We start from the raw sequence: 19856 nt of genomic DNA, 5'->3' as shown, positions 1-19856 counted from the left end.
CTAGTATGGTTCTAAATCAGAGGCAGGTGTCATTAGTTGTCTCTGATTGAGAATCATACTTAGGTAGCCTTGGTTTCACTGTGTGTTTGTGGGTGTTTGTTTCCGTGTCTGTGTTTTTCGCCACACGGTACTGTTTCGGGTTTCGGTCGTTTATTGTTTTTTGTATTCAGTTGTTCATGTGTACTATTTCTTATTAAAAGAGCCACGCCGCATATTGGTCCTCCGATCCCTTACATATATATATATATATATATATATATATAACTTTTTTATTTACCTTTCAAAGCAGAATTACGTTCCCATTGTTCCTCAACTGTAGTGTTTTATTTAATCTCTAATTTTATCCAATGTAAAAAAAAAACACCATTTCATGTTTTGCAACATAAGACATAATTCAGCCGGTTGGTCACGTTTGGGAGAGGCATTTAAATAGCATTTTGAGGGAAAAACATGATTCTTTGTCTCTCTGAAATGAAACCATCAAGTGATAGACTTTAAACAAATGCATGTCTTTCATTGAACAACCCAATGCCATGATAGTGAAAAAACACACCAAGATATTTCACAATTTATTTAAAGAATAAAAGCTAATTTACCAACATTTCTGAAAAGTGATATATAGCGTTATGGAATGAAACTCTTATGTTTCCCCATCTGAGCTCAGAGTAGATGAGAGATGTAATGTTTGTCTCTGTTGTGTTGAAGCCCAATCAAGCAGGAGAGACCAGCCTCCCTGTACCCAGCTGTGTGTCCATGAAGAGTGACCGGTCTATGCTTCAACCTATACTGTTTAGAGAGGGATACTTTTCTACTGAACAAAGGTAAGAAGAACTCATGGGTCCTGGTCAGTGAGTTAAACAACACTGTCTCTAGTCATTTCTCCTCTCCCATTTTCCCATTTATTGTTGTTGTTTTCATAATCAATAGGCTAATCATTTTGTCCATTTTCATAGTCCTAAAACAATATTAAACAAAAACAACATTCCCGTGTGTGTGTGTGTGTGTGTGTGTGTGTGTGTGTGTGTGTGTGTGTGTGTGTGTGTGTGTGTGTGTGTGTGTGTGTGTGTGTGTGTGTGTGTGCACTCCCTGGATGAGGAGTGTGGTGGTTAATTTCTTTACTATCAAATGAGGAGAGACACACTTATCACACAAGTCAGAGTTACACTTAAACTAAATCTTTAATAATACGAGCTTTGCAATAGCCTAGACTTGTCAATGATTCACCATTTATAATTATCCGTTGAGAGTGATAAATCAAAAGCACAAAGGTCTTTTATAGCCAAGATACACCCCTTTCAACATGACGAACAACAGATACATAGAAAGGTTAAGGCTCCAAACTAAACTAAAACTAAAACCATTTCTCCAACGGTAACATGAACTCATGCTCTTTCACCTAAAGACATCATACATCTTCTCTGTCACTTTTATGTCATAGAGGCCCATCATTAGTACACAATAGTTAACAGAATACTCTATTCTGTCGAAAAAAACCAACCCTGACGGGAGATATATGTTTTATGTTTTGTCCACAGAAACCAACAGGAGAGATCAGAGTCAGAGATTCTCAGTGGTCAGTCTTCCCAGAGTCATCAAACAGACCTGGCCTCCATATTCAGTGTATGTGGTCCTGTTATGTACATCTGTATTTGTTTACCTCAAGTAAAGTTGATCTGTCAATCATTCATTAATGTGTTAATGAGAAAGCATTTATTCTCTTGCTTAACTTATTTACTTTATTTATTTCAGATGCTTGAAGAGAAAATTATGACATTTGTGAAGAACGAGCTGAAGATGTTCAAGAGGATTCTTAGTCCAGAACTCCCAGAAGGCTTTGAGAGTCAGAAGCAGGATAAGGAAGTGGTGGATTCTGAAGATGAGAAGCAGGAGAGCAGTGCCAGAGAGGGGGCTCTGAAGATCACACTGCACATCCTGAGGAAAATGAACCAGAAGGAGCTTGCTGACACACTGGAGAAATGTAAGATCTGTCTGCCTCATGTTGAATGATGTTTTATAACATTTAAAAGCTGTAGCTAAAGTACAGCTAAAGTAGCTGTGTAACTCAATGATATTGTAGCAGCCTTAACACAACACCTAGTGACCTCATCAAGTAGCAGCAGGGATGTGTTGTGGTGATTCATTTAGAGAGAGAGAACATTAATAATACCATCAATAATACCAATAATAATATAATCAGTCACACCAGTCTGTAATGCATTATGAAAACATTTACACATTTATACAGTCAGTTAAGAGAATAAATTATTATAATGTAAAACTTTATAACAGTCCTATATACTGTAGACATTAAAACAGACGTAATATTAATATCCTCTGTGTTATTTCTAGATTCAGATGATCCTGCTGTGATTTGCCAACGTGAACTCAAATCTAATCTAAAGAAGAAGTTTCAATGTGTATTTGAGGGGATCGCTAAACAAGGAAACCCAACACTTCTCAATAAGATCTACACAGAGCTCTACATCACAGAGGGTGGAACAGGAGAGGTCAATAATGAACATGAGCTGAGACAGATTGAGACAACAACCAGGAAACAAGAGACTGCAATCAAATGTAATGACATCTTTAAACCCTTAACTGGACAAGACAAACCTATCAGAACTGTGCTGACAAAGGGAGTCGCTGGCATTGGAAAAACAGTCTCGGTGCAGAAGTTCATTCTGGACTGGGCTGAAGGAAAAGCAAATCAGGACGTCCAATTTGTATTTTCATTCCCTTTTCGGGAGCTGAATTTGATGAAAGGGGACAAACACACTTTGATTGAACTTCTCAATCACTTCTCAAAGGAAACCAAACAATCAGGAATCTCCAACTATGACAAGTACAAAGTTCTGTTCATCTTTGATGGTCTGGATGAGTGCCGACTGCCCCTAGACTTCCAGAAGAACAAGATCTGTTGGGACGTCACTGAGTCAACCTCAGTGGATGTTCTGCTGACAAATCTCATCAAGGGAAATCTGCTTCCCTCTGCTCTCCTCTGGATAACTACCCGACCTGCAGCAGCCAATAAGATCCCTTCAGGGTGTGTTGACCAGGTGACAGAGGTACGAGGGTTCAATGACCCACAGAAGGAGGAGTACTTCAGGAAGAGATTCAGTGATGAGGACATGGCCAGCAGAATCATCTCACACATAAAGACATCAAGGAGCCTCCACATCATGTGCCACATTCCAGTCTTCTGTTGGATTTCTGCAACAGTCTTTGAACACATGCTGAAACATAAGAGAGAAGAGATGCCCAAGACTCTGACTGAGATGTACACACACCTTGTGGTGTTTCATACCAAACAGAAGAATGAAAAGTATCTTGGGAAAGAAGAGACAGGTCCACACTGGAATAAAGAGAGCATTCTGTCACTGGGAAAACTGGCTTTTCAACAGCTTGTGAATGGCAATCTGATTTTCTATGAAGAAGACCTGAAGGAGGCTGGCATTGATGTTAATGAAGCCTCAGTGTACTCAGGGTTGTGCACACAGCTCTTTAAAGAGGAATGTGGGCTGTACCAGGACAAGGTGTTCTGCTTTGTTCATCTGAGCATTCAGGAGTTTCTGGCTGCTGTATATGTGTTCCTCTCATTCATCAACAACAATGAGAATCTAATGGCCGAACCGCAAACAAAGTCCAGCATCTTTGCTTCGCTGTTCAGAGACAAGCCTGAAGTTACTTTCTACAAGAGTGCTGTGGATAAAGCCTTACAAAGTGAGACAGGAAACTTGGACCTTTTCCTCCGTTTCCTTCTGGGCCTCTCACTGGAGTCCAATCAGAAGCACTTACGAGGTCTACTGACAACGACAAGAAGCAGCTCAAAGACCCATGGAGAAACAGTCAAGTACATCAAGGAGAAGATCGGGGAGGATCTCTCTCCAGAGAGGAGCATCAATCTGTTCCACTGTCTGAATGAACTGAATGACCATTCTCTAGTGGAGGAGATCCAAAGCTACCTGAGATCAGGAAGTCTCTCAAAACCCAAACTGTCACTTGCACAGTGGTCAGCTCTGGTCTTTGTGTTGCTGACTTCAGAAAAGGAGCTGGATGTGTTTGACCTGAAGAAATACTCCAGATCAGAGGAAGGTCTTCTGAGGCTGCTGCCAGTGGTCAAAGCCTCCAGAGCTGTTCTGTGAGTAAATAAAATTAAATATAAGAACTAATCATCAGGAAGAGATATTCAGTTTAGAGAAAAATATGTATTATAATATGTCTATAATATTACATTGAAAAACATATTGAATAAATTCATTGATGTTCACATTAGTATAACAATATGACCATACAATTCTAGGAGACGGAAGATGAATCTATATGTTGTTTGAGAGAATAAACCAAAAGCATCTGCCATTGTCCTTCTACACTACTGGTGTTAAATGAACAGTGTGTTTGTGAAGTCATGATGATCTCTTTGTCAGGCTGTCAGGCTGTGGAGTCACAGAGGAAGGCTGTGCTTCTCTGGTCTCAGCTCTGGAGTCAAACCCCTCACACCTGAGAGAGCTGGACCTGAGTAACAATGACCTGAAGGATTCAGGAGTGAAGCTGCTCTCTGATGGACTGGGGAATCCCCACTGTAAACTGGAGACTCTGAGGTCAGTATTATCAGATATGAAAGCACTTTTATGTATGTAGTTCTCCCATTTGAAAAAGTCGTAATTATTCGGTTATATTCACTTATAGTATATTAAAGTAGTCATAAGTTTAGTATTTGGTCCCATGTTCCAAGCCTGCAGTGATTACATCAAGCTTGTGATTCTACTAACTTGTTGAATTAATTTCCAGTTTGTCTTGGTTGTGTTTTGGATGTTTTCCTAATAGAAACTGAATGGTGAATAATGTCCTGTCATTTTGGAGTCACTTCACTTGTATTGTCAGTAAGAATAGAAGATGTTTCTGAACACTTCTACATTCATGTGGATGCTACTATGATGATGAATAATCATGAATGAATCTTGAATGATGATGAATGAGAAAGTTACAGAGGCACAAAGATCAGACCCCCTCTGTTATTGGTAATGGTGAGAGGTTAGTATGTTTTGTTGTAGTCTCTGTTATTGGTAATGGTGAGAGGTTAGCATGTGTTGTTGTAGTCTCTGTTATTGGTAATGGTGAGAGGTTAGCATGTTTTGTTGGAGCCTCTGTTATTGGTAATGGTGAGAGGTTAGCATGTTTTGTTGTAGCCTCTGTTATTGGTAATGGTGAGAGGTTAGCATGTTTTGTTGTATCCTCTGTTATTGGTAATGGTGAGAGGTTAGCATGTTTTGTTGTATCCTCTGTTATTGGTAATGGTGAGAGGTTAGCATGTTTTGTTGTAGCCTCTGTTATTGGTAATGGTGAGAGGTTAGCATGTTTTGTTGTAGCCTCTGTTATTGGTAATGGTGAGAGGTTAGCATGTTTTGTTGTAGCCTCTGTTATTGGTAATGGTGAGAGGTTAGCATGTTTTGTTGTAGCCTCTGTTATTGGTAATGGTGAGAGGTTAGCATGTTTTGTTGTAGTGTCTGTTATTGGTAATGGTGAGAGGTTAGCATGTTTTGTTGTAGTCTCTGTAACTTTCTCACTCATTATTATTCATGATTCTTTCATGATCTTTCTCAGTCAAGGCGTCTCATTGTGTTCGAGGAATATGGGACCAGATATACTTTTGACTAATGTAATACACTTTAAGTGTCAGAATAGTTATGACTTCTTCAAATGGGGGGACTAGATACATAAAATGCTTAAATTTTTCTAAACGTTGAAACAGATATGTATTAAAATATCCTCAAATAAAAGGTGACATTATAAACTGTCACCTCATATGAAACATTTGATCTGAAATCCAAAATGCTGGAGTACAGAGACACATTTAAAATGTTAGCTTCACTGTCTAAATAGATATGGTGTGGACTGTATACTCAATACAATCTAAATCAGATACCTCACTGTCTAAATAGATATGGTGTGGACTGTATACTCAATACAATCTAAATCTGATACCTCACTGTCTAAATAGATATGGTGTAGACTGTATACTCAATACAATCTAAATCTGATTCCTCACTTCTGTCTTCTGACTGATTCCTCTTTTTAAACTGGTCTGGTCCGTCTACTCAAATATTTGTACTATATATTTTTCTATCTGCAGGCAAATCTTTGATCATTTGTTATTTCTAATAATGAAACATTCATTTATGAATAGATATGGAAGGTTTCAGGACACTGATATATCTGAATATGTTGAAAAAATATACTGCCACTATTTTCACCACCAGAGAATATCAGTGTGGTTTTAATATGATTTGACTCTTTGCAGGCTGTCAGGCTGTCTAGTCACAGAGGAAGGCTGTGCTTCTCTGGTCTCAGCTCTGGAGTCAAACCCCTCACACCTGAGAGAGCTGGATCTGAGTAACAATGACCTGAAGGATTCAGGAGTGAAGCTGCTCTCTGATGGACTGGGGAATCCCCACTGTAAACTGGAGACTCTGAGGTCAGTATTCCTGTAGTTGGTCAACAAGTGATAACTGTTCACCAGATCCACATGTGTTTACCAGACACACACAGTCCACACCATATGTGTTTGGACAGTGAAGCGTACAGTTTTAAATGTGGTGCTCTGCTCCAGCATTTTGGATTTGAGATATAATGTTTCTCATTAAGTGACAGTACAGAATGTCACCTTTTATTTAAAGGTATTTTCATAGATATATATTTTACTGTTTATAAATGAAAACACTTTATGTATCTAGTTCTCCCATTTGAAAAAGTCATAATATTTTGGATAAATTATTTTTGTCATACGTTTAGTATTTGGTCCCATATTCTATGCCTGCAGTGATTACATCAAGCTTGTGATCCTACTAACTTGTTGAATTCATTTGCAGTTTATCTTGGTTGTGTTTTGGTTGTTTTTCCTAATAGAAACTGAAAGGTGAATAATGTCTTGTCATTTTGGAGTCACTTCACTTGTATTGTCAGTAAGAATAGAAGATGTTTCTGAACACTTCTAAATTCATGTGGATGCTACTATGATGATGAATAATAATGAATGAATAGAGAATAATGATGAATGAGAAAGTTAGAGAGGTACAAACATCATGGTAATGGTGAGAGGTTAGCATGTTTTGTTGTAGCCTCTGTTATTGGTAATGGTGAGAGGTTAGCATGTTTTGTTGTAGCCTATGTTATTGGTAATGGTGAGAGGTTAGCATGTTTTGTTGTAGCCTCTGTTATTGGTAATGGTGAGAGGTTAGCATGTTTTGTTGTAGTCTCTGTTATTGGTAATGGTGAGAGGTTAGCATGTTTTGTTGTAGCCTCTGTTATTGGTAATGGTGAGAGGTTAGCATGTTTTTTGTTGTAGCCTCTGTTATTGGTAATGGTGAGAGGTTAGTATGTTTTGTTGTAGTCTCTGTTGTAGTCTCTGTTATTGGTAATGGTAATGGTGAGAGGTTACCATGTTGTGTTCTAGCCTCTGTTATTGGTAATGGTGAGAGGTTAGTATGTTTTGTTGTAATCTCTGTTATTGGTAATGGTGAGAGGTTAACATGTTTTGTTGTAATCTCTGTTATTGGTAATGGTGAGAGGTTACCATGTTTTGTTGTAGCCTCTGTTATTGGTAATGGTGAGAGGTTAGCATGTTTTGTTGTAGTCTCTGTTATTGGTAATGGTGACAGGTTAGCATGTGTTGTTGTAGCCTCTGTTATTGGTAATGGTGAGAGGTTAGCATGTTTTGTTGTAGTCTCTGTTATTGGTAATGGTTACAGGTTAGCATGTTTTGTTGTAATCTCTGTTATTGGTAATGGTGATGTTGTACCATCTGTAACTGTCACACTCATTATTATTCATGATTCAGTCATGATTTGTATTAATCATGGCATCATCAGGATTAGTTTAGTAGTGCTTAGAAAGATGTTATCTACTCAGACAGAAAATTACTCTAGTCATGAATCACAATTGTTTTAATGATCAAAAATAACCCAAAACAACCAAAACAAACTGTAAATGCAACAAACGAGTTTGTCACGACTTCCGACGAGGTCGGTCCCTCTCCTTGTTCGGGCGGCGTTCGGTGGTCGACGTCACCGGTCTTCTAGCCATCTCAGATCCACTTTCATTTTCCATTTGTTTTGTCTTTGTTTTACACAGCTGGTTTCATTTCCCCAATTACATGTTCATTATTTAACCCTCTTTTTCCCCTTTGTTTTCTGTCTGTTCGGTCTGTTATTGTGGGCTCGGTATTACGACATGTTAGTAGAATATTTGAGAAAAGTTACTTGTGTTACTCATCTCTGCTGTCCTGCACCTGACTCCTCTGCACCAGCCTCACCCAGACCATTACAGAGTTTCAGTCACAAGCTGGATGAAGTCATTGCGTTCAAGGAATATCGGACCAAATACTCAATTTTTGACTATTTTAATACACTGAAAGTTAATTGGTCAGAATATTTATGACTTCTTCAAATGGGGGACTAGATACATAAAGTGCTTTATTTTTCTAAATGGTGAAACAGATATGTATTAAAATATCCTCAAATAAAAGGTGACATTATATACTGTCACCTCATATGAAACATTTAATCTGAAATCCAAAATGTTGGAGTATAGAGACACATTTAAAATGTTAGCTTCACTGTTAAAATAGATATGGTGTGGACTGTATACTCAGTACAGTTTTTTGTTTTTTTACGTGTTTTTACGTGTTATTTCTTACATTAGTACCCCAGGTCATCTTAGGTTTCATTACATACAGTCGAGAAGAACTACTGAATATAAGATCAGCGTCAACTCACCATCAGTACGACCAAGAATATGTTTTCCGCGACGCGGATCCTGTGTTCTGCCTTACAAACAGGCCAACGGAATTGATTCCAGGCAGCGACCCCAAAAAACGACTTCGTAAAAGAGGGAAACGTAGCGGTCTTCTGGTCAGACTCCGGACACGGGCACATCGTGCACCACTCCCTAGCATTCTTCTTGCCAATGTCCAGTCTCTTGACAACAAGGTTGATGAAATCCGGGCAAGGGTAGCATTCCAGAGGGACATCAGAGACTGCAACGTTCTCTGCTTCACGGAAACATGGCTCACTGGAAAGACGCTATCCGGGGCGGTGCAGCCAACGGGTTTCTCCACGCATCGCGCCGACAGAAACAAACATCTTTCTGGTAAGAAGAGTGGCGGGGGCGTATGCCTCATAACTAACGAGACATGGTGTGATGAAGGAAACATACAGGAATTCAAATCCTTCTGTTCACCTGATTTAGAATTCCTCACAATCAAATGTAGACCGCATTATCTACCAAGAGAATTCTCTTCGATTATAATCACAGCCGTATATATCCCCCCCCAAGCAGACACATCGATGGCTCTGAACGAACATTATTTAACTCTTTGCAAACTGGAAACCATTTATCCGGAGGCTGCATTCATTGTAGCTGGGGATTTTAACAAAGCTAATCTGAAAACAAGACTCCCTAAATTTTATCAGCATATCGATTGCGCAACCAGGGGTGGTAAAACCCTGGATCATTGTTACTCTAACTTCCGAGACGCATATAAGGTCCTGCCCCGCCCCCCTTTCGGAAAAGCTGACCACGACTACATTTTGTTGATCCCTGCCTACAGACAGAAACTTAAACAAGAGGCTCCCACGCTGAGGTCTGTCCAACGCTGGTCCGATCAAGCTGACTCCACACTCCAAGACTGCTTCCATCACGTGGACTGGGACATGTTTCGACAAGCCAGATAACAATATTGACGAATACGCTGATTCGGTGTGCGAGTTCATTAGAACGTGCGTTGAAGATGTCGTTCCCATAGCAACGATAAAAACATTCCCTAACCAGAAACCGTGGATTGATGGCAGCATTCGCGTGAAACTGAAAGCGCGAACCACTGCTTTTAATCAGGGCAAGGTGTCTGGTAACATGACCGAATACAAACAGTGCAGCTATTCCCTCCCGCAAGGCTATCAAACAAGCTAAGCGTCAGTACAGAGACAAAGTAGAATCTCAATTCAACGGCTCAGACACAAGAGGCATGTGGCAGGGTCTACAGTCAATCACGGACTACAAGAAGAAACCCAGCCCAGTCACGGACCAGGATGTCTTGCTCCCAGGCAGACTAAATAATTTTTGCCCGCTTTGAGGACAATATAGTGCCACTGACACGGCCTGCAACGAAAACATGCGGTCTCTCCTTCACTGCAGCCGAGGTGAGTAAGACATTTAAACGTGTTAACCCTCGCAAGGCTGCAGGCCCAGACAGCATCCCCAGCCGCGCCCTCAGAGCATGCGCAGACCAACTGGCCGGTGTGTTTACGGACATATTCAATCAATCCCTATACCAGTCTGCTGTTCCCACATGCTTCAAGAGGGCCACCATTGTTCCTGTTCCCAAGAAAGCTAAGGTAACTGAGCTAAACGACTACCGCCCCGTAGCACTCACTTCCGTCATCATGAGTGCTTTGAGAGACTAGTCAAGGACCATATCACCTCCACCCTACCTGACACCCTAGACCCACTCCAATTTGCTTACCGCCCAAACAGGTCCACAGACGATGCAATCTCAACCACACTGCACACTGCCCTAACCCATCTGGACAAGAGGAATACCTATGTGAGAATGCTGTTCATCGACTACAGCTCGGCATTCAACACCATAGTACCCTCCAAGCTCGTCATCAAGCTCGAGACCCTGGGTCTCGACCCCGCCCAGTGCAACTGGGTACTGGACTTCCTGACGGGCCGCCCAGGTGGTGAGGGTAGGCAACAACATCTCCTCCCCGCTGATCCTCAACACGGGGGCCCCACAAGGGTGCATTCTGAGCCCTCTCCTGTACTCCCTGTTCACCCACGACTGCGTGGCCACGCACGCCTCCAACTCAATCATCAAGTTTGCGGACGACACAACAGTGGTAGGCTTGATTACCAACAACGACGAGACGGCCTACAGGGAGGAGGTGAGGGCCCTCGGAGTGTGGTGTCAGGAAAATAACCTCACACTCAACGTCAACAAAACTAAGGAGATGATTGTGGACTTCAGGAAACAGCAGAGGGAACACCCCCTATCCACATCGATGGAACAGTAGTGGAGAGGGTAGCAAGTTTTAAGTTCCTCGGCATACACATCACAGACAAACTGAATTGGTCCACTCACACTGACAGCGTCGTGAAGAAGGCGCAGCAGCGCCTCTTCAACCTCAGGAGGCTGAAGAAATTCGGCTTGTCACCAAAAGCACTCACAAACTTCTACAGATGCACAATCGAGAGCATCCTGGCGGGCTGTATCACCGCCTGGTACGTCAACTGCTCCGCCCTCAACCGTAAGGCTCTCCAGAGGGTAGTGAGGTCTGCACAACGCATCACCGGGGGCAAACTACCTGCCCTCCAGGACACCTACACCGCCCGATGTTACAGGAAGGCCATAAAGATCATCAAGGACATCAACCACCCGAGCCACTGCCTGTTCACCCGCTATCATCCAGAAGGCGAGGTCAGTACAGGTGCATCAAAGCTGGGACCGAGAGACTGAAAAACAGCTTCTATCTCAAGGCCATCAGACTGTTAAACAGCCACCACTAACATTGAGTGGCTGCTGCCAACACACTGACATTGACGCTGACCCAACTCCAGCCACTTTAATAATGGGAATTGATGGGAAATTATGTAAATATATCACTAGCCACTTTAAACAATGCTACCTTATATAATGTTACTTACCTACATTATTCATCTCATATGCATAAGTATATACTGTACTCTATATCATCGACTGCATCCTTATGTAATACATGTATCACTAGCCACTTTAACTATGCCACTTTGTTTACTTTGTCTACATACTCATCTCATATGTATATACTCTACTCGATACCATCTACTGTATGCTGCCCTGTACCATCACTCATTCATATATCCTTATGTACATATTCTTTATCCCCTTACACTGTGTATAAGACAGTAGTTTTGGAATTGTTAGTTAGATTACTTGTTGGTTATTACTGCATTGTCGGAACTAGAAGCACAAGCATTTCGCTACACTCACACTAACATCTGCTAACCATGTGTATGTGACAAATAAAATTTGATTTGATTTGATATGAATCTAAATCTGATACCTCACTGTCTAAATAGATATGGTGTGGACTGTATACTCAATACAATCTAAATCTGATACCTCACTGTCTAAATAGACATGATGTGGACTGTATACTCAATGCAATCTAAATCTGATACCTCACTGTCTAAATAGATATGGTGTGGACTGTATACTCAATACAATCTGATACCTCACTGTCTAAATAGATATGGTGTGGACTGTATACTCAATACAATCTAAATCTGATACCTCAATGTCTAAATAGATATGGTGTGGACTGTATACTCAATACAATCTAAATCTGATACCTCACTGTCTAAATAGATATGTTGTGGACTGTATACTCAATACAATCTAAATCTGATACCTCACTGTCTGTCTTTTGACTGATACTGCTTTTAAACTGGTCTCGTCAGTCCACTCAAATATTTGTTAATATGCATCTTTCTATCTACAAGCAATACTTGGAAAATGTGTCATTTATAATAATGATACATTCATAAATGAATAGATATGGCAGGTTTCAGGACACTGATATATCTGAATATGTAGAAAAATATACTGTCACTATTTTCACCACCAAAGAATATCAGTGTGATTTTAATATGATTTGACTCTTTGCAGGCTGTCAGGCTGTGGAGTCACAGAGGAAGGCTGTGCTTCTCTGGTCTCAGCTCTGAGGTCAAACCCCTCACACCTGAGAGAGCTGGACCTGAGCTACAATCACCCAGGAGACTCAGGAGTCAGACTGCTCTCTGCTGGACTGGAGGATCCACACTGCAGACTGGAGAAACTCAAGTATGTAGGGGTTTTATGTCAATGTTCATCAGACATGTTTGTCTCATCAGGCTAGTTAACCTCTAGCGTCGAGCAATCCCGTATCCGGGAGCATAATCATAGCCTCAAGCTCATTAGCATAACGCAACGTTAACTATTCTTGAAAATCGCAAATTAAATGAAATAAATATATTGGCTCACAAGCTTAGCCTTTTGTTAACAACACTGTCATCTCGGATTTTTAAAATATGCTTTTCAACCATAGCTACACAAGCATTTGTGTAAGAGTATTGATAGCTAGCATAGCATTAAGCCTAGCATTCAGCAGGCAACATTTTCACAAAAACAAGAAAAGCAAATAAAATAATTTACCTTTGAAGAACTTCGGATGTTTTCGATGAGGAGACTCTCAGTGAGATAGCAAATGTTCAGTTTTTCCAAAAAGATGATTTGTGTAGGAAAAATCGCTCCGTTTTGTTCATCAGGTTTGGCTAAGAAAAAAACCTGAAAATTCAGTCATTACAACGCCAAACTTTTTTCCAAATTAACTCCATAATATCGACAGAAACATGGCAAACGTTGTTTAGAATCAATTCTCAAGGTGTTTTTCACATATCTGTTCGATGATAAGTCATTTGGGGCGGCAGCGTAGCCTAGTGGTTAGAGCGTTGGACTAGTAACCGGAAGGTTGCGAGTTCAAACCCCCGAGCTGACAAGGTACAAATCTGTCGTTCTGCCCCTGAACAGGCAGTTAACCCACTGTTCCCAGTCCGTCATTGAAAATAAGAATGTGTTCTTAACTGACTTGCCTGGTAAAATAAAGGTAAAAAAAAAAAAAAAAAATTCCTGGCAGTTGGGTTTCTCCTCGGAAACAAAAGGAAAAATACACGCAGCTGGAGATTACCCAATAATTGCGACGGAGGACACCAAGCGAGCACCTTGTAAATGTAGTCTCTTATGGTCAATCTTCCAATGATATGCCTACAAATACGTCACAATGCTGCAGACACCTTGGGGAAACGACAGAAAGTGTAAGCTCATTCCTGGCGCATTCACAGCCATATAAGGAGACATTGGAACACAGCGCATTCAAAATCTGGGGCATTTCCTGTTTGAAATTTCATCTGTAGCATCAGTTCTGTGGCACTCACATATAATATCCTTGCAGATGTGGAAACGTCAGAGTGTTTTCTTTCCAAAGCTGTCAATTATATGCATAGTCGAGCATCTTTTCGTGGCAAAATATCTTGTTTAAAACAGGAACGTTTTTTTATCCAAAAATGAAAAGAGCGCCCCCTATATCAAAGAAGTTATGACAAACATTCTGACCACCACTTGGACAAAGTTATATGTTACTGTGTGTGTGTGTGTGTGTGTGTGTGTGTGTGTGTGTGTGTGAATTCAGGTGTATCCCTCAATGACTGTCTGTTCTTCTGCTTACCGCTACAGTGTGGAACATGGTGGAGAGAACAGAATGAAACCTGGGCCTAGAAAATGTGAGTGTTGACAGCTGTGAAGAATATGACTAAGAATAAGTCTTAATTCAAGTTAAGTCAAAGTCAAAGACCACCATCATTACTTACTTGGTCATATTAAATATCAGCTGTAGTTCTACAGAAGCAGAAATCAGGGACACCAAAGTTTACAAAGAGTTGCTTTGACAATGCGTGTGTATACAGGTGTGTGTGTGGTGTGTGTGTGGATGTGTGTGTGTGTGTTACGTTAGAAGTGTGTGTGTGTGTCTTCATGATGCATACAGGTGAGTGAGTGTGTGTGTGTGTGTGTGTGTGTGTGTGTGTGTGTGTGTGTAATTAATGGGAACAAGTGTGTTTTATATTACCATACAGTATAACATATGATCATTCAACAAGTCTCAAGTTACCTTAACTTCTCCTTTTGATACCTAGAAACATCTACATTAAATTAATTAGTGAAAAGTGAATGATAATGATTTCTAATATTGTGTCTGGTTTCATCCATCAGATGTCTGTGATCTCACACTGGACCCAAACACAGTAAACAGACACCTCTCTCTGTCTGAGGAGAACAGAAAGGTGACATGTAGGACAGAAGAGCAGCCGTATCCTGATCACCCTGAGAGATTTGAGGACTGGGGACAGGTGCTGTGTAGAGAGGGTCTGACTGGGCGCTGTTACTGGGAGGTAGAGTGGAGTGGGAGAGAGGCTGGTATAGGAGTGACATATAAAGGAATCAGCAGGAAAGGAAGAGGAGGGGTTAAGGACTGTTATCTTGGATTCAATGACAAGTCCTGGAGTCTGTCCTGCTCAGACAACAGTTACACTGCCTATCACAATAACAATCCCTCTAATCCCACTACCATAGATGTCCCCTCCTCCAGACCCCACAGAGTAGGAGTGTATCTGGACTGGCCAGCCGGCACTCTGTCCTTCTATAGAGCCTCCTCTGACACACTGACCTACCTGTACACATTCACCTCCACATTCACTGAGCCCCTCTTTCCAGGGTTTTGGGTTGATTACAACTCCTCAGTGTCCCTGTAAATAATAACCTGACACGCACACACTGAAACACACAAACACTGGACACACACACAATAGACTTACACACACACACACACACACACACACACACACACACACACACACACACACACATTGGACACACACACGCAAACACACACACACATACTCACTCAAACACACACACACACACACACACACACGCACACACTGGACGCACACAGTGGACACACACACACACACACACACTGGACAAACACACACACACACACACACACAGTGGACATACATGCACACACACTGGACACACATTGGACACACACAAACCTACACATACACACACTGGACACACACACAATAGACTTACACACACACACACACACACACACACACACACACACACACACACACACACACATTGGACACACACACGCAAACACACACACACATACTCACTCAAACACACACACACACACACACACACGCACACACTGGACGCACACAGTGGACACACACACACACACACACACTGGACAAACACACACACACACACACACACACAGTGGACATACATGCACACACACTGGACACACACATTGGACACACACAAACCTACACATACACACACTGGACACACACATTGGACACACACAAACAAACACATATTGGACACACACACACACATTGGACACACACACACACACACAAACACACAGCGGACACACACACACACTGGACTCAAAAACACTAACACACACGCACTGGACACACAAACACACACACACACACACACACACACACACACACACACACACACACACACTGGACATACATGCACACACACTGGACACACAAACACACACTGGACACACACATTGGACACACACAAACCTACACATACACACATTGGACACACACGCAAACACACACACACACACATACTCACTCAAACACACACACACACGCACACACTGGACGCACACAGTGGACACACACACACACACACAGGACAAAAACAAACACACACACACACAGTGGACATACATGCACACACACTGGACACACACATTGGACACACACAAACCTACACATACACACTGGACACACACATTGGACACACACAAACAAACACATATTGGACACACACACACACACATTGGACACACACCTACACATACACACTGGACACACACATTGGACACACACAAACAAACACATATTGGACACACACACACACACATTGGACACACACACACACACACAAACACACAGCGGACACACACACACACACACACTGGACTCAAAAACACTAACACACACACACTGGACACACACACACACACACATACACACACACTGGACATACATGCACACACACTGGACACAAACACACACTGGACACACACATTGGACACACACAAACCTACACATACACACACACACTGGACACACACATTGGACACACACAAACAAACACATATTTGACACACACACACACATTGGACACACACACACACACACAGACACACACACACACACACACACACACTGGACACACACACCAAGTGGTTCCACAAACAACAACTTGTCTGCCACGCTGATCCTCAACACTGGGGCCCCTCAGGGGTGTGTACTTAGTCCCCTCCAGTACTCGCTGTTCACCCACGACTGCATGGCCAAACACGACTCCAACACCATCATTAAGTTCGCTGATGACACAACAGTGAAGCCTGATCACTGACAACAATGAGACAGCCTATAGGAAACCATCTCAATTCGGTTGAGGTTGGGTGATTGTGGAGGCCAGGTCAAACTCGCCAAGCAGGCTGTCATGTGCCATTTACTGTGGAGTGTCTTCCGTCTCGCCACTCTACAATAAAAACCTGATTGGAGGAGTGCTGCAAAGATAGTTGTCTTTCTGGAAGGATCTCCCATCTCCACAGAGGAACTCTAGAGCACTGTCAGAGTGACAATTGGGTTTTTGGTCACCTCCCTGACCAAGTCCTTCAATGCTACAGAAACGTTTTGGTACCCTTCCCCAGATCTGTGCCTCGAAACAATCCTGTCTCAGAGCTCTACAGACACTTCCTTCGACCTCATGGTTGGGTTTTTTCTCTGACATGCACTGTCAACTGTGGGACCTTATATAGACAAGTGTGTGCCTTTCCTAATAATGTCCAATAAATTGAAAATACAACAGGTGGACTCTAATCAAGTTGTAGAAACATCTCAAGGATGATCAATGGAACCAGGATGCACCTGAGCTGAATTTCAAGTCTCATAGGAAAGGGTCTGAATACTTATGTAAATAAGGTATTTACATATTTTATTTTATAAATGTGCAAAAATGTCTAAAAAACGGGTTTTGCTGTGTAATTATGGGGTACTGTGTGTAGATTGATTAAAAATATTAATTTAATCAATTTTAGAATAAGGCTGTAATGTAACAACATTTGGAAAAAGTCAAGGGGTCTGAATACTTACCGAATGCACTGTAAATATATATATATATATATATATATATATATATATATATATATATAGAGAGAGAGTATAATATGTACTGTATATTTATGTTGTATCAACTTTATGTTGTATCAATTTTCTTCCATGTTAAAATAAAGGTAAAAAAGTCATAAAAATTATTTATGGATTTCACATGACTGGGATAAAATGCAATTGTGTTCGTTGTCCGTAGATTATGCCTGCCCATGCCATAACCCCACCACCACCATGGGGCACTCTGTTCACTAACAGAGATGTTCTTCTCATGGAACATTTCTGGGATTTTTTATTTCAGCTCGTGAAAAATGAGACCAACACTTTACATATTGCGTTCATTATTTTGTTATATTTTTGATCAGTGTACATTTTCACTATAAATAGGTGTTAACAATATGGCTCTGTCTGTCTGTCTGTCTGTCTGTCTGTCTGTCTGTCTGTCTGTCTGTCTGTCTGTCTGTCTGTCTGTCTGTCTGTCTGATGATCTTTGGATTAGGGAGGAGGCATATCCCACTGATTTCTAAAAGGTCACTATCATTATTGTTGCTTAGCAACCTTGTATGAGAAGACATAGGCGTAATTAAGTGGTTGTGAGAGACCTACAGTACATTACACACAAATGGGTGTCTCATTGTAGAACTTGTATTATTTAGGTGTTCAAATGATTGTATGGCCCCTATATCCTGTAACACAATGTATGGACAAGGTAGGTTTGCAAGGAGTTAGTAGACAATAGTGAGTAAAGTATGGCATGGATGCTGTATGTATTGAGGACTGTATCAATTGAGATTGGAATTGTACAGTTGAAGTCAGAAGTTCACATACATTTAGGTTGGAGTCATTAAAACTCGTTTTTCAACCACTCCACAAATTACTTGTTAACAAACTATAGTTTTGGCAAGTCGATTAGGACATCTAATCGACTATTATTTTTCCAATCATTGTTTACAGACAGATTATTTCACTTATAATTCACTGTATCACAATTCCAGTGGGTCAGAAGTTTACATACACTAAGTTGACTGTGCCTTTAAACAACTTGGAAAATTACAGAAAATTATGTCATGGCGTTAGAAGATTCTGATAGGCTAATTGACATCATTTGAGTCAATTGGAGGTGTACCTGTGGATGTATTTCAAGGCCTACCTTCCAACTCAGTGCCTCTTTTCTGGACATCATGGGAAAATCAAAAGAAATCAACCAAGACCTCAGAAAAAGATTGTAGACCTCCACAAGTCTGGTTCATCCTTGGGAGAAATGTCCGAACTCCTGAAGGTATCATGTTCATCTGTACAAACAATAGCACGCAAGAATAAACACCATGGGACCACGCAGCCATCATACCGCTCAGGAAGGTGAATGCACTTTGGTGCGAAAAGTGCAAATCAATCCCAGAACAACAGCAAAGGACCTTGTGAAGATGCTGGAGGAAGCAGGTACAAAAGTATCTCTATCCACAGTAAAACCAGTCCTATATCGACATAACCTGAAAGGCCGCTCAGCAAGGAAGAAGCCACTGCTCCAAAACCGCCATAAAAAAGCCAGACTACGGTTTGCAACTGCACATGGGGACAAAGATCATATTTTTTTGAGAAATGTCCTCTGGTCTGATGGAACATAAATTGAACTGTTTGGCCATAATGACCATCATTATGTTTGGAGGAAAAAGGGGGAGGCTTGCAAGCTGAAGAACACCATCCCAACCATGAAGCACAGGGGTGGCAGCATCATGTTGTGGGGGTGATTTGCTGCAGGAGGGACTGGTGCACTTCACAAAATAGATGGCATCATGAGGAACGAAAATGATGTGGATATATTGAAGCAACATCTCAATACATCAGTCATGAAGTTAAAGCTTGGTCGCAAATGGGTCTTCCAAATGGACAATGACCCCAAGCATACTTCCAAAGTTGTGGCAAAATGGCTTAAGGACAACAAAGTCAAGGTATTGGAGTGGCCATCACAAAGCCCTGACCTCAATCCTATAGACAATTTG

General features: G+C 41.3%; 1 protein-coding gene across 1 annotated transcript; it reads left to right on the top strand.

Moving 5' to 3' along the window:
- The first annotated feature begins 1536 nt into the window (after window positions 1–1536).
- Window positions 1537–17807, top strand: LOC135571198 (NLR family CARD domain-containing protein 3-like). The gene is made up of 8 exons (XM_065016992.1): window positions 1537–1620; window positions 1750–1978; window positions 2350–4138; window positions 4425–4598; window positions 6299–6472; window positions 12704–12877; window positions 14306–14352; window positions 14840–17807. Exons 2-8 carry the CDS (start codon window positions 1750–1752, stop codon window positions 15376–15378), a joined length of 3126 nt encoding a protein of 1041 aa, XP_064873064.1. The 5' UTR covers window positions 1537–1620; the 3' UTR covers window positions 15379–17807.
- The last annotated feature ends 2049 nt before the right edge of the window (window positions 17808–19856 follow it).

This window comes from Oncorhynchus nerka, unplaced genomic scaffold (assembly GCF_034236695.1).
Source record: "Oncorhynchus nerka isolate Pitt River unplaced genomic scaffold, Oner_Uvic_2.0 unplaced_scaffold_701, whole genome shotgun sequence".
NCBI classification, from domain to species: Eukaryota; Metazoa; Chordata; class Actinopteri; order Salmoniformes; family Salmonidae; genus Oncorhynchus; species Oncorhynchus nerka.
The sequence above is the reverse complement of the archived record's forward strand: the minus strand, read 5'-3'. Positions and strand labels throughout refer to the sequence as shown.